Source organism: Ovis aries, chromosome 5 (assembly GCF_016772045.2).
Source record: "Ovis aries strain OAR_USU_Benz2616 breed Rambouillet chromosome 5, ARS-UI_Ramb_v3.0, whole genome shotgun sequence".
Taxonomy (NCBI): Eukaryota; Metazoa; Chordata; class Mammalia; order Artiodactyla; family Bovidae; genus Ovis; species Ovis aries.
In genome coordinates this window covers 94168680-94184979 of record NC_056058.1, presented here as the reverse complement: position 1 = coordinate 94184979, position 16300 = coordinate 94168680, and the positions used below count along the sequence as shown (strand labels likewise).

The 16300-nt window shown below is 41.2% G+C and overlaps 1 protein-coding gene and 1 long non-coding RNA gene across 2 annotated transcripts in view; one reads left to right on the top strand and one right to left on the bottom strand.

Annotated features, from left to right (window-relative positions):
* Window positions 1–16300, top strand: part of LIX1 (limb and CNS expressed 1) — a 55713-nt gene that overhangs the window by 27873 nt on the left and 11540 nt on the right. Inside the window, exons 3-4 of the mRNA XM_027970526.3 lie at window positions 10374–10514; window positions 13588–13683. Coding sequence (XP_027826327.1) covers window positions 10374–10514; window positions 13588–13683 — 237 coding nt within the window. The remainder of the gene's footprint in view (window positions 1–10373; window positions 10515–13587; window positions 13684–16300) is intronic.
* On the bottom strand, window positions 8428–15444 carry LOC132659844 (uncharacterized). Its single transcript, XR_009600746.1, has 2 exons — window positions 14857–15444; window positions 8428–12502 (listed from the first exon to the last, which is right to left on the bottom strand). It is a non-coding gene; the product is annotated as an uncharacterized LOC132659844 (long non-coding RNA).

The following is a 16300-nucleotide window of genomic DNA, read 5'->3' as shown; positions in this document are numbered from 1 at the left end:
ATTTTTTGAGTATAATACTACACCATGTGATTATTTATGTATATGAGTTTTGATTGTATAAAAAATGTATCCCCTGGCTAAAACATTGATGTGATAGTTTAATTTATTTGACATTTAGGACGCTAATTCACTGCGGTACTTTTTTTTCACCTATTTTGTGGTACTTGGGCTTTTTGTATTGTACCAAGCACCGTATAAAATTGAGACATTTAATATTTCCATAAAAATATGTTGTTTGATTTTTTTCTTTTCTTTTCATTTTCAACCAATATATGTTGTGGCATTGTGTAACAAGTCACAGTTGGGAGAAGTAAGTGGGAAAACACTCAGAGCAAATGAGCTTCTTCCCAAGCACTGTCTGTGAGAGGCCTTCCATTTTTATGCCAGTTGGTTTTCACACCAAAGCCTTTGCCTGGGAAGACTACTTTTCTACAGCTTGTCACCTGGAAAAACTACTTTTCCTAGGTACATACTACCCAAAAGAAGGATAAGTATGTATCATTTGTTTTAGTTATTTTTAGGCCTATAGTATCTCTAGTCCACACCCCTCCCCCAAAGTATATATGTTCAAATTAAGGCTCAAAAAGAGTGAACGGAGCACCTAAAAGCACACGTCTACATCATCAGGACTAGGATTCAAGTCCTCCCCTGAGTCTAGAACATTACTCCATACCACCACGCATAAAGAAGGCTGAGCGCCAAAGAGTTGATGCTTTCAAACTGATGCTGGAGAAGACTCTTGAGAGTCTCTCGGACAGGAAGGAGATCAAACCAGTCAATCCCTAAAGGAAATCAACCCTGAATATTCATTGGAAGGACTGATGCTGAAGCTTCGGTACTTTGGCCACGTGATGTGAAGAGCTGACTCACTGGGAAAAAAAAACCCCTGATGCTGGGAAAGATTGCGGGCAGAGGAGAAGAGGGCAACAGAGAATGAGATGGTTGGGTGACATCAGTGACTGAATAAACATGAGTTTGGGCAAACTCTGGCAGATAGTGAAGAACAAGAAGCCTGGCATGCCGCAGTCCATGGGGTCACAAAGGGTTGGACATGACAGCAACTGAACAACAACATTTTTAAGGCAATAAACGCACTTTACTATCAGATATAAAACATATTTTAGACTTTCATAAGTTGCATGATTCTCCTTTTTGTTTTAAAGTATTAAATCACAATGAACTAAGTTTATAAAATTAAGTTTTTCCCAAGAGAGAAGGACTAGGAGAAAATTTGATTAATTCATAGTCATGGCTAAATGGAATTGTAATGTTCTCTTTTTACTGATTATTAAATAAGGCCTAGCCTTAACATTCCATGCTCCAAAGAAAGATTTAGTTCCTGCCATAAAATTGAGACTACTGCCTTGCACTAATGCTGTTTTAATGTCAACTATTACTGTTTGAAATCAGCCATGACCTTTTCTCTGTCACTAGATTTGTATACCTTGACACAGACGCACGGCATGCTATGCAATATAACTTAACTTCTAAAGGAGGTATTCCTGGTAGAAATCTCCACAGGAAAGCATCCTGTTTGGCAACTAATGAGACTCAAAGATAGGAAGATTAGTTAAAACCCCTTCCCATTTGAAACTCATATGTCAGCTAATGATCCAGGCTTTAATGGCTTGCCTGTGAAACTGGAAGTGAGCATTGTTTTAATGAGACCTGGTTATCACCCAGAACTCTTTTCTGACTTTTCATCAAGCAAAGTAAACAGAGATAGTTACATATTGCTGTTCCTAAAAGAACCTCCACGTATAGTGAAAGATAACACTTGGGGAAGGTTCCAGGTAAATAGACTTGGGACAATCTCCGGAGGGGTTCCCCAGCCTTTGCTGTTAAACTTTAGGAAGATGCTCACAGTCTTAGGAGCTGCTGAGTGAGGAAGAAAGGCTGACTTCACCTTTCCCCACCCCATCCCTGCATCTCTCTCCACACAATCAGAGCCAAGTCCTCTTACATCAAAGCAACTGTAAAAATAAACCAAAATTTTGAGCCCTGATCAATCCATCTTGTCTTCACCTTAACTTGAAAAAAAGAATAAGAAGAAAAGAAAAAAGAGAAAAGAAAAAAAACCTCCAGGAGCCAAACACAACATGGTTTTGTAATAGTTGCCAGGGACCTGGGTCTAGGTAGAATAGCATTTGCAGCAGTGGTAGGTAAAGGAGGAGGAGGCCAGGTGGTTTATATTATAAAAATAACATTCTGACCCCACCATGTGCATGAAACGTTTCTTTCAGTTGACAGGAACTGGGTGAGATTTCCCTGAAAATTGGACTCCCAGACCAGCACCTCCCCCACACCTAGCAAAGACCATCCCCCAGCCGCCCCGCCCACCCCCTACCCCTATCCCCATTCCCAGCACACACAGAGCTCCAAATTGTTCCCGATGTATTTACAGCCAGCCTGACCTACGGGGGAAGAGACACCGTATTAACTTGGGTGATTGAGTCTTAACGGTTGCCCTTTTTCTCATCACCATCTGGGAAGGGGAAAAAAAAAAAAGCTAATATATCTACAATTAGATAAATTGGAACACAAGCACATGTTCATGCTTAGACCAGGGCAGTCAAGGTCTTAAAGAACTGAGAGGGGGACAATTAGCATCAGGGCCTGGTTGGTGTGGCATTCTGTGTGCTGATGGCTTGCTGTCAGGATGGAACCGAGGTGTTGGTGACACTGCCCAGAGCTGGCAGGCCATACACACAAACTCTGCAAGTCACTTGCTGAGACTTGGACTCTGAGTCACACCAGCAAATGCCGCCCACCACCTGAATGAAAGGCTTGACAGCCTAAAGAATCTGGGCAAGAATTCTCACCTCACATAGAGTCCGTTTATTTGGTTTTGCCACCTGCAAAGTCCCAGCTTGGGAGAGCCCCTTGGGTCCAACATGTTATTGAGCAAATGCCACTAAATAACACTGATCTGCTGTTGGCCCCAGAGAAGACAGCGTCTTCAGCTTTGAGTCTACATGTAGACACAGTCTGTCAAATGTATAATACATGACGGGTCTTTTTCAAAAAACCTGCTCCTAACCAACTTTTCAGCTCCTCAGCTACCACCGGTAGGCACAGAGTAAAGTGTACCTAACTTGATTTGGGATCTGCACATTTATTTTTCTTGATGTCTTTAAAATGCAAATGTGAAAAAGCCAAAAAGTCTATTGTTTAAGATGGAGAAAAGTCACTTATATTGATATCTTTTCACAGACTCTTTTGAAAGCCCTATAGTTGGGGTGTATGGACAGAAAAATATTAGTATCCAGAAATAGTCACTCAATACATGTTCTAATACAAAGCATGGGAAAAACTGTTAATAAAATGAGGAATACTAGGAAAGTTAATATTCAGAGTATAAACTGTGTCATCCTGGCTGGAAAATGTTTCTGTGAGTAGTAATGCACTTATAATAATTTCAATTTTCATTGTTATCAATAATTAACAATAAAACTAATACTTATTGGGCATTTCTATGTTTACAATATGTACATGACTGCTAAAATTTTATTTCAATGAATTTCAAAAATTTCTGTACATCCTAAAAGATGGACTAACTACCATTTTATTTCAGGACAGCCCACTGACCCACAAATAAATCTTGGTTTAATTTTTCTGTTGTATAGTATGGAAAATTATCATGAAGAAATAAGAACTGCTGAGTAAAAAGGAATATTGAGACTTAAGTTAGAAGTGCCTATAGACTTCCTAAAGGCTTAATTTTAGAAGAACAGTCATAAATGATTTTTTTTTTCAACCTGAATCCTGCTGTCCCTAACTTTTGTGTAAAAGTAATTTCTCTAGTAAGAAATTAGGCTGTTTCATGTTAGCAGAGGTGGATATACTATTGCAATATTGAGATTCATAATGACATATATGGACTTCCCTGGTGGCCCAGACGGTTGTATTTAGTTTGGCCCCTGCCCAACAGCCCCTGACACCCCTAGGATTTCCTAAGTGATAAGAGTGATAAACGTATCTTTTAGTATTCATAACAAATAAAGGGTTATACCACACCTGAGTTTATGTTAATGAAGTGGCTTTTGGGGAAGCTCCTAGTGATGGGGACTGGTTGCTAGGAGAATCAGCCATTTGATGAGAAGTTTAGAATTTTCAGCCCCAACCTCTGATCTGATAAGGGAGACGAGCTGCAGATTGATTTATGCACCCACCAGTGGCCAAGGATTTCATCAATCACGCTTATGTTATGAAGACTCCATACAAGTCCTAAATGGTGGGATTCAGAGAGCTTCTAGGTTGGTGGTGCTGGGAGAAGGTGTGGAAGCTTGGAGTCCTTCCACACACACCTCGCTCTATGCATCTTTCTCTGTTTCTGAGTTGTATCCTTTTATAGCAAATCAATAATCTATAACTAATTTTTATGAGTTTTCTGAACTGTTCTAGCAAATGATGGATGCTGAGAAAGGACTTGTAGGAATCTGTCATTTTTAGCAGTTTGGTTAGAAACACAGGGGACAGCCTGGACTTGTGTGATTGATGTCTGAAGTGGGGTCATCTGGTAGATGAGATGGCTTTAGACAGAGCCATCTATGGAATCTGATGCTATCTCCAGGTGGACAGTTTCAGAATTGAGTTAAACTGTAGCATACCCAACCTAGACAGCATATTAAAAAGCAGAGACATCACTTTGTCAACAAAGGTCCATCTAGTCAAGGCTATGGTTTTTCCAGTGGTCATGTATGGATGTGAGATTTGGACCGAAGAATTGATGCTTTTGAACTGTGGTGTTGGAGAAGACTCTTGAAGGTCCCTTGGACTGCAAGGAGATCCAACCAGTCCATCCTAGAGGAGACCAGTCCTGGGTGAAAATTGGAAGGACTGATGTTGAAGCTGAAACTCCAATACTTTGACCACCTGATGCGAAGAGCTGACTCATTGGAAAAGACCCTGATGCTGGGAAAGATTGAGGGCAGGCAGAGAAGGGGACGACGGAGGATGAGATGGTTGGATGGCATCACCGACTCAATGGACATGAGTTTGGGTGGACTCCAGGAGTTGGTGATGGACAGGGAGGCCTGGCGTACTGTGGTTCATGGGGTCTCAAAGAGTCGGATGCAACTGAGCAACTGAACTAAACTGAACTGTAGTGTACCCAGCTGGCATAAGAGAATTAGTTGGTGTGAAGGGGAAAACCCCACATGTGGTGGTGAGCAGAGGCTGTTCTCCCTCTCGACCATGAAGCCAGTGAGACTTCTGCTGCATAGGTGACTTCAAACTCACAGGCCAGTTTTTAAAATGTGTGATTTCTTATTGTTTTTCTCATACAAAATCCCTCAAACTGGGTAAGCTTCAGGTCCCACACAAAACCTGGTTCTGCCTCTGCTGATTAGAAATGAGACACAGAACGGACAGAAGCTAGAGCAACATTCCTCTAAGGATAGTCCTGGATCCACCTGCCTCAGAATCATCTGGGAAGCTTGTTAAAAGGCAGACCCCCACTGCGGTCCATCTGAAGCGACTCCGACTGGGAATGTGCATGTTATCAAGTTCCCCAGGTGATCTTACCATGAAAACTAAAGGTTTCAAATTTTTGGTTTGGACTGCTGGCTGAGGCTTAGCAATGGTCTTTATAACATACCCTGTGGGCTCCTAGCAGCTTGTCAATGATCTCACATCCAAAGTAAAATAAAGAGCCAGGAGGAGCTGGTCTTGGGAGAATTTCTCATCCGGAGGAGCCGGAGAAGTTTAATCTAAATGACTTTTTGCTCTTGAAGGGTTACCAAATATATCTTAAAGTTGTTGAGGTAAAACCCTTAAAATTTGTGTGGTAAAACTCTCAAGTCTCTTGGCTCCATTCTTAACCAAGGGAACAATTCCAAACAGCACAAGAAAATTCTAACAGGGGCTGACAGTTGATCTCCTGTTCTAATCACAGCTGGTCTTTCTCCATTTTCCTTCTCCCTACGGTCCAGGTGAAGAAAAGAACCGAAAGGACATAGGAGAGAAGATGATATTAATATAATTGTTAGCACATGCCTTCATCACTGAGGACACTTTCTTGAGACACTACACTGCTTCTCCCTTGGCCTTTTCTTTTTAAAGAAGTTGAGTTCATCATGTGGGAATGGGAGGAGATATTCTTGGAATCTTATGTCAAAATAGTCCATGGAGTACCAAGTATTTAGCTTGGGCTAAAGTATGACTTCCCTGGTGGCTCAGACGGTAAAGCATCTGCCTACAATGCAGGAGACCTGGGTTCAATCCCTGGGTTGGGAAGATCTCCTGGAGAAGGAAATGGCAATCCATTCCAGTATTACTCTTGCTTGGAAAATCCCATGGACAGAGGAGCCTGGTAGGCTACAGTCCATGGGGTCACAAAGAGTCGGACGGAACTGAGCTACTTCACTCACTCACTCAAAGTACTATCTATACTGGTTTGGGGAATGCTGGGAGACTTTAGCCAAATTATATCTCTTCTCTATTCCAAGGTGGGTGACCATTTCTGTGACAAGCAGAATAGTATTGTGGTTAAAAATCTGGGCTTTCAAGTCTGACAGACGGGGTTTAATCCTGCTTTGATAATTTTTTAAGTTGTATGACTTTGGGCTATATAACCTCTGTTTTCTCAAGGGAAAAGTAAAGATCACAATAAAATAAACCTTACAGGATTGTGGTGATAACTAAATGTGACAATCGACATAAAACACTCAGCTTGTGCATGCGTGCCAAGTCACTTCAGTCGTGTTCAACTCTTTGGGACTCTGTGAGCTATAGCCTGCCAGGCTCCTCTGTCCATGAGATTTCCTAGGCAAGAATATTGCAGTGGGTTGCCATTTCTTCCTCCAGGGGATCTTCCGGACCCAGGGATCAAACCCACGTCTCTTATGTCTCCTGCATTGGTAGGTGGGTTCTTAACCACTAGCACCACCTGGAACAGCTTAGCTCAGCACCCAGCAACAAGGATTACTATTAGTGAGCTCTGCCTCAAGGAAATGGCAACCCACTCCAGTATTCTTGCCTGGAAAATCCCATGGACAGAGGAGCCTGGCGGACTACAGTCCATGGGATTGCAAAGAGTAGGACACGACTGAGCAACTAAGACAGACAGACCTCAAGGGTGGGCTGAAGAAGTTCCCAATTACCTGATGGGAGCAAAGCTTCTGTGTTAGGTATCTGTGACTGGGTAACAGATTGCCACAGAACTTCTCATTGTCTCACTCTTTCTGAGGATCAGGGATCTGGAAGCCGCTTAGTTGGGTAGTTCTGACCCAGGGTCTCCCAGAGGTTGCAGTCAAGCCTGGAGCCACAGACATCTAAAGGCTTGATGGGGTCTGGAGGATCAGCTTCCAATCTCCCTCAAAAGGCTCTTGGCAGTAGGAATTAGTTAGATCCTTAGCATATGTACCTTTCAGTTGGACTACGCACAACACAGCAGCTGACTCTTCCTAGAGAGAAAGCAAGAGTGACCAGGAAGGACCACAGTGCCTTTTATAACCTAATATCAAATGTGACGTACCATAGCTTCTGCCGTATTCTGTTGGTTACACAGACCAACCCTGTACAGTATGGGAGGGGACTGTACAAGTGTGTGAATACCAGGAGGCAGAGATCGCTGGGTGTTTTCTCAGAGGCTGGCTACCCCCACCTTTAAATAGTTTTCCTGAGCAATGCCACAGATGCTCTTTTTTTTTTTTTTTTTTTTTTTTTTGGGCTTTAATTTTAGAGCTGAGAGGCTTTGAAATGATTATAGCTGTTTATAATCTACCGGCAAATGAAAGACATCCAAGCATCAAGATAGATGTCTGAGTGGGGTCTTCTGGCCACTTGAAATACACGTGGCTCCACATGCTAAAGAAATCCACAGCTGACTTTAGTAAGATCTTGACTATTAAATATTCCAGCCCTGCACTTTCACGAAGTGCAAAGGACAGAAGTTGTCTCTCTGTGTTAACAAGTAAGAATGGTTAGCGGAGAAGTCGTGGTTTACAAATCTGTATTTATGACTGGGGTCTGGCTGACAAACAGCAAGAGTAAACCATACAACCTGGGGAGTCCAATTCCAGCAGGAAGTTGCTTTGAAATAACATCATACTTCATTCACTCCCCAAATGATGTCCTTGACGACCAGTTTGGACACATCAATAAAACGTCCTGTCACTTACCATATTTTATTTTCTTGCAGCATTTCCCACTGTTTGATGGTAACTCTCACAGTGCATGTTCTTACAGCAGAATCCACACTCTGATTTAGATTTGCCAAGTAGATTGATTTTGGCCAAATTTCTTGTCCAAACACAGGTCCTTACAGTTTGAGAGTTCCCACTAAAAGACTGCTAAAGAAAAATATGCAGTCTTACTGGCTCGGATTTGTAGCTCCAAAATTTAAAAGAAAGCGGCTGGTTAACATTACAGACATTTTGAAGTACTTGTCTTTCAGAAATGCAAAGAACAATAGCAAGGAAAGCCTTTGATCGCTCAGAATTTATTTTATTTTATTTTATGTACTTATTAATTGGTACACTTTCTCCCCCATTTTAACCAAAGATTCTGTACATTGAAACAATAAAATAAGTAAAGACATGTGTCTTCTTTAAAAATCTCGATACTGGTTAAGTCTCAGAGTCCTTTTCCATGCTTTCTGGGTAAAGGCTTTTTCTGTTCTCTCAGCCCTGCAGCACTTTGATCTCAGAAGCAGTGCCATTTGGTTGTAAATGTATGTGGCGCCTTTGATCTAGTACTTAGCTGGTCTTATTTAAAATAGATAGCTTCTTTTATCTAAGTCTTGTTTACTAGGTCTCACTCTATGAAAGATGGTTTAAATTGCTGTTATTTAGATAGAAAGTTATATAAAGTTTCGTAAGAGTGCCCAGATCTGAATCTAATTCTCTAAATTTTAAAACCCCAACGGCATTATTATATGTTTCATACAGCAAATTCTTATTAAAATGAGCTGCTTTTACAGATGTCAGGTAATATTTGCAAAAACTCTGTTTGCTTTTTAACAGGGAACTGATTTTCCAAAGAATAATAAACATATCCTACACTCGGGCAAAACTAGTACTCTCAGAGCGCCTGAACTAAAAGGCCAATTTTCCCCTCTGCAATTCACATATTAGTATATTTTTCTATTACTGGATTATGAATACAATAAAGGGTATATTGAAATGGGACTATTTAAAATTAATAAGGATAAGTGTAAATCTTAAATTCTCTTCTTTAAGAGGATATCTTAAATACTTTGTCAGTCGCTTTAGTGATAGGTGGTTTCAATTTCCTAGGCTATAGTCAATTATTCATTCAACAAACTATGTTGCAGGCGCAAAGACAGAGAGTTGATTAAGTCAAAGACTCCAGCCTTAGGTTGCTCACAGCCTGGGGTTGAGCGGCAGAGCGCTAGTAGACAATTACACTTCAGTGTGGTGTGTGCCTTTTATGGATGCTGGTCCTCCCAGCCTGCAATGGGAGTGGTCAGGGAGTTTCCTGGAAGAGGTGGTACCCAAGCTTTAGTGAAAGACTACTGACTCAGAATTCAGTATCCTGTAAATTCCCAGCCAAATCCATAATTGCAAAGACACCTCTCGCAGTCTCCACACCCCTGGTTTAATGCAGGTGGCCTAAACCTTGAGAGAGGTCTAAAGCTTAAAGGGCTTTGGTGCCTGAAGCTACCTGAAAGGCTTATAGATTGCCATCCAACACTAAAGAGAAAAAGCCCAAACCATCTTTCACAGAAGCCACTTGGTCCTAATCTGAAGGTTAAAACAACATAAGCCTGAGGTACTCTCATAGAGTGTTACCACATTCTGGGTATTTTCAGTGCTTTCTCTATATTAATGAATTGAGCCTATCCTCAACCCTATGACACAGGGACCACTATTATTCCCATTTAGAGGGGAGAAAATTGAAGCATAGATAGACAAGTTTGTCCCTGGTTTTTCAACTAGTAAGTTCCAGAGTTGGAATCAGAACCCAAGGAGTCTGACTCCAGAATATACGTTTTTAATTATTGTGTTAAACGTGTCTCCCATTTTCCTTCGTTCCTTACTTTCTTTTCTCTGAAATAAAGATTTGAGGAGGGCCCTGGTAATGAGTGCAATCACTGAGCACAGAACAGTTGCCATTATTACTTTTGTTATTATTTATTAACAGAGTGTGAAAGCCTCTCGTACAAAGTAGGCATTCAGTGACTGTGAAATCAGACTAAAACATTTGAAGACTAACCAAGACATTTGCATGGGCTCTGGGGCTGCAAGAAAGTCTGCATGACCATCAAGGGGATTAGCAATGGCGATGGAAGAATAGATGCAGACAGTGAACGTATAAATAGAAATAAGTGTCCAGAGACCCATTGAGTTGGGGCGAAATGATGAGATGCCAGATTCTTTAATGACTCCTTTTCTCCTTCCCTTCTTAAGTGCTGCTTAAGTAGAGCTGAGGCCAGACGGGATGCAGCTAAAGTGGCCCTAATCAACTCTCTCTTCAATGAGCTGCCCTCTCGCCGAATCACCAAGGAATTCATTATGGAGAGTGTGCAGGAAGCAGTTGCCTCCACCAGTGTGAGTACCCACCAGGGAAGGGGGAGCTGGCTATACTGAGAGGACTGAGGCCTTTGAATCTTGGGAGATGCTAATGTGTACAAGTTCTTTAAGAACTGTGCAGGTTTGGGTTTTTTTTTTTTTTTTCGCCCATTAAATCATTAATTTTCAGCAAAAAGAGCACTTAGATTGAAAATCATGATATTGGGGCTATCTCCCTATCCATGTCTCAGCAAGATTCTTTAGCCTTCCTGGATCACAATTAATCAAGCTGTGTATCAAAGTGGATCGAATTATCCATCTTGATTTGTTTCTTTGGGTGTTTGCTGTTTGAGGAGCACTGATTCTTTTAGGGCCTGAGGATGCATGCAGTTGAATACCGCTTTAACCTAGACATAAAGAAGTTCAGTTTTTCCCAAACTTGACTAATCATAAAAATTTTCTGAAGCGCTTGTTAAAAGTGCCAATTCCCCAGCCAGCGTGAGGTCCTGCAATCTGTGTTTTTAAGGAAATACTAACTGCTTGAAGTGAAGTGAAATGAAAGTCGTTCAGTTGTATGTGACTCTTGGCAACCCCATGGACTCTACAGTCCATGGAAGTCTCCAGTATTCTGGAGAATACTGGAGTGGGTAGCCTTTCCCTTCTCCAGGGGAATCTTCCCTACCCAGGGATCGAACCCAGGTCTCCCACATTGCAGGTAGATTCTTTACCAGCTGAGCCACAAGGGAAACCCACTAACTGCTTAGCTATGAGAAAAGCTGTATGCCTAATATTTGTTAGATGTTAGAGTTATCACACTTAATATTGATTATTTTATTCCAAGAGCTCTGGAAATTTCTGTAATAGATGTAATTGAATTCAAAGTGCTTTGAGAGCCAAACCATGTCTTAGAAATTCAGACAGGACATTTTGTCACCAATCTAGGAGTAGATTATTTGCCCCATGAATTATTTGGTGGTCCTGATCCTTGTACCTCCAAACTGTAAATCATTTTCACCACGGAGGAAGCCTTGGGTCTCACCTGGGGCAGGCGTCTCCCTTTGTGTCCTTAAAGTGCAGAAACCAAAGGGCATTACCAAAGAGATAAGCTACCTCCTGCTTCGCCTTTAGCATGGATCAACCCTGTCTGAGACTTTCATTCCCTGATTCCCTTAACCTGACTATGCAAGTCAAGGTTCTGTCATTCTAGAGAAGCTACTGATAAGGAAGATGATAATATCCCACCAGCTGTGACCTTTTTTACTGCCTTCCCCCCTCTTAAATGGTCTTATCACAGAGAGAAGGGATGAGGGGGCAGCGGCAGAGACTGAGAGTGGTTGTCCTGGCAGAGAGACTTCAGGGAGCTCTGGTCTGTCTCTGCTCTGAGGATGAAAGGAAGCCTTTATTTTTCTGCCCTGTAAATTTCAAGTGCCTTTGCGGAGAAGTTAGGAAAATGATGCCTGATTTATATGTGTGGAATTTACTCAGGAGCAGGGAGGGGTCCTCAGTGTAAATGTAATTTATCATTTTTTTCATGGAAATTTCTAAGGAAGGAGAATATATATGGTTCATAGGCTTCTGGATGGATTTCCTCTGGGATATTTAAAAAGCCAACATAAATATTTCGGCAGTAGTGTGTTAATGTTATTGCATTCAAAAGCTATAAATTTGCGGCTATCTGATGCTGGCAGTTGTTTGTTCAGTCTTACAAAGCCATTGCCCACCTTCCCAGGAATCCAAGGCCATGGGATATTGAAGGGCAGGCCCCAATGCCATTCCAGAGCTCATGTTAGCTTTTTTTATTGCCACTCCCCATAACCAAATATTAAAGGGGAATTTCATTTTTCCCCATCACCCACCCACCTTGTTTCTTAAAGATTAAGCGGTCCAGAATTGAAAAAATATAAACCAAAATCCATGTCTCCAGGTTGAACACCAGCCTGTTATGAAAAGCTCCCATTGAGAATCGCGGTGGTCAAACATCAACGTGAATCAGCCACAGGTGTACATATGTCCCCTCTCTCTTGAACCTTCAAATAAAAAAATAAATAAATTTTTTAAAAAAAGAATCATGGTGGTAAAATATGAATGGTCCATACAACTGGAAAATTTTTTCCCTATTAATTACATAATTTGCTTGGTGATCATAAGAATCTTATGAAGCAAGTCAGCATTTCAAGATTTCAATAATGGATGAAAACAGCCTCGAAGGGCAACCATTCATTCAGTTCAGTTCAGTTCAGTTCAGTTCAGTCGCTCAGTCATGTCTGACTCTTTGCAACTCCATGAACCACAGCATGCCAGGCCTCCTTGTCCATCACCAACTACCAGAGTCTACCCAAACCCATGTCCATTGAGTCGGTGATGCCATCCAACCATCTCATCCTCTGTCGTCCCCTTCTCCTCCGGCCCTCAATCTTTCCCAGCCTCAGGGTCTTTTCCAAAGAGTCAGCTCTTCACATCAGGTGGCCAAAGTATTGGAGTTGCAGCTTTAACATCATTCCTTCCAAAGAACACCCAGGACTGATCCCCTTTAGAATGGACTGGTTGGATCTCCTTGAAGTACAAGGGACTCTCCAGAGTCTTCTCCAACACCACAGTTCAAAAGCATCAATTCTTCAGCACTCAGCCCTCTTTACAGTCCAACTCTCACATCCATGACTGCTGGAAAAACCATAGCCTTGATTAGACGGACCTTTGTTGACAAAGTGATGTCTCTGCTTTTTAATATGCTGTCTACATTGGTCATAACTTTCCTTCCCAGGATTAGGCATCTTTTAATTTCATGGCTGCTCATTAGGGTGGCATAAATGCCACTACCAACAAAAACTCTATAGAGATGTGGCAATTTCTGCTTTAGTATAATTATTCTTTTTGAGTATATAATCAGTTAACATTCTAATGAAAAGCTAGACTCAAATTGACTTCAAAATCCTCTTCACTTAGAGATGGTGAGATGGCTTTTATCCCCAATCAGCTGGAGATGGTTGTAAGGTGCACACCTGAAGGGTTAGAACCACAGGAGTTTCACCGTGGGGCCACAGGATTCATTCATGACCCCCAAAGAAGAGGAGGAAACATCCATGATGCTCTCCTTTTCTGCTTCCTTCCCAAGGGCACTTTGGATGATGCAGACGACCCAAGCACCAGCGTCGGAGCCTATCACTACATGCTGGAGTCAAACATGGGGAAGACCATGCTGGAGTTTCAGGTGCCCGCCGCATATTTATTTTGCTGCACAGCCCCTAGAAGCCTGGGGGAATGCCAGTCTTATCACAAACAGCTCTTCGTTTATTTTGGTCATTTTAATTTAACCCTCTTAGGATCCAGCACGATAACTCTCTTTTAGCAGCACTGCAGTAGGCTAAAACAAACAAGTCAACAAAGCACAATCTTTGCCTCTTCAAAGAAGGTAGAAGACTTAAGCTAAGAAACAGGTAGGGAACATTACCATCTTATGACCCTAATAACAATTTACCAGCTTTTCAGTATAAAGCTCCCCTTTAAATCAAATCAAACAGCTTGAAATACTACTGGTCATGACCGTTTGGTTCTTAATTTTCAGAAGTTATAGATGAAGGTGACTGCATGTATGTTAACAATTTCCCCATCTGTTATGATATTTTTGGTAAACAAGATCTGCCATCTCTTATCCTTAAGTAAATAAAAAAATTTAGCAAGCTCTAGCTGTTTTCATTCCACTGCTGACAAGCAATAACAGAGCTAAGGAACTATATTACCTGTTATTTGTAAATTAATTATATTAGCAGTAAGAAGAAGAAGACGAGCTTACACTCATTGGATGCTTACATTGTCTGGCACTGTGCTAAGCATTTAACAAGTCTTAGCATAATTTAACCTTTACAATAAACGCACGAGTATTTATTATACCATATCATCATTGAAGGAAGTATGACATACAGCTTAGTAAATGGCACAGCCTGGGTTCAGACCCAGGCAGTCTGATTTCTGAGTTCATATTTTGACTATTATCCTATATTGGGCTCGACAGACAAAAATTCAATAGTGGTTGAGAATGAAAAGTATGCTCTCTAAAAAACTAAATTTGAATACAGTTGACCATCCATATACATCAATGCTACTAAGAATCAATATGCAGTGTTATAATAAGGAGACTTTACTTCCAAGATTTCTATTATTTTAGGTTAGAGTCCAAGAAGAAATCAGAATATAAAGTTTTATGGACAAAAATGTTCATCGTGGTATAATTTACAGTGGTGGTATAGCTGAACCCTAAAGCCAGCTTTCAAATACCATCTTTGGTACCTTTCAAATTCTTTTCCTGATTACAGTGCCACAGCCACTTACTTCTCAGCTGGATATGTCCGTCCTGCCCATTTTAAAATTCATTAATTTCACTCACCACTCTCTTGTTTGATTGAAGCAAAAATGCTCTTTTCTCATCCTTTCCTAGGAAGATCTCAGTCATCCAGATTTCTCCTTAAGCAGTTGTGGTCTCACTGACCTTTGATGTTGCTTGTCTTGGTTTGCAAAAGACCTTGAAGCTCACCTTCTGGTGTAGACAGCGGCTTGCAGCAGCCAGTGGTTCTCAGCCCAGGCTGGGGAGTGGGTTCGGCTGCTCACCTCTGAATCTGTTTTCTCATTTGTACATAAATCAGGAAGAATAATAGTAGCAGTAATAGCAGTGCTACCTCACTGTGCCATTGTGGAGATTAAACGAGACTGCATAGGGAGTTCAGAACGGCTCCTGGTATATGGTAAATTCTCATTAAAAAAATGACAACTGATAGATATATATTTCTGAAGAAGGCCTGCTTTACTTGAAATGCCAGAGGCTCCCAGATGGACTCCTCCAACAGCTTTATCTAACCTTAAGTCTCCAGAAGAGGATAAAGTAGCTTCCCAGCAATAAATGCTTCAGGGCCCTGGGTCTCCTGCATTGCAGGCAGATTCTTTGCCAACTGAGCTATGGGGGAAGAAGCCCTGCTATAGAGTGAAACTGGCAAGAGTCATTTTTTATATCCCATAACAATCTAAAGTCAAACAGAGAAAACATAAAAAGGGAAGTGCATGACACAAGAAAAGGAACACAAACTAAAAAAAATCATACAGATCCAAGAGCCAAGCCTGTTCTACTGCTTGTCACCTGTGAACTCAGCCATTCTGAGACTCAGTTTTTCTCATCTACAAAATAAGAATCATGATGTCCGTTGTGTAGACTTTTTGTGGGACTTATACAACGTGACATTTATAAAGCATTTAGCACAATGATGTCCTAAGAAAGAAATCATTTATTTTAATTTCTCCTCTCTCCCTGACAGAAAAATATTGTACTTTTTTTTTTCTTACAGAATGAATGTTGCCTGGCCAAAAACATGGTAGCTTGTATAGGATTTAGTAACTATTTTCAGAACAATTAAGAATGATTTTTTTTAATGCAGTGGGTTAGTCTGCCAAATATAGGGAAGGCAAAAAATTTTTTTTTAATTTTTAAATTCTGTCCAAGTACTATGAAAGGCTGTACTCAACCTTCTTTTAGTAAAACTTTTTTTTTTTTAATTGCCTTACTATGGGCTGCATGTTTTCTGTGTGGTCTGCGTAGTAAGGTATTTAAGAATGTGAAATAATAATTTGACTCATATTGTGGAAATGCTTCATAAATTCTCATAAAGGAGGCTGGGTGCCTGATGCAGGAAAAATCCAAACTCCCTCCTCCCAGTAGGGATGCTGGCAACCCACAGGGAGGGCCATGAAGTACATCCCTCTTCCTTCCTCCAGCCCCAGGCTGCCTGCTGGTTTCCTACACATTCCTCCGGGGCCTGGGTTAAATGCATCAACTTGTTTCT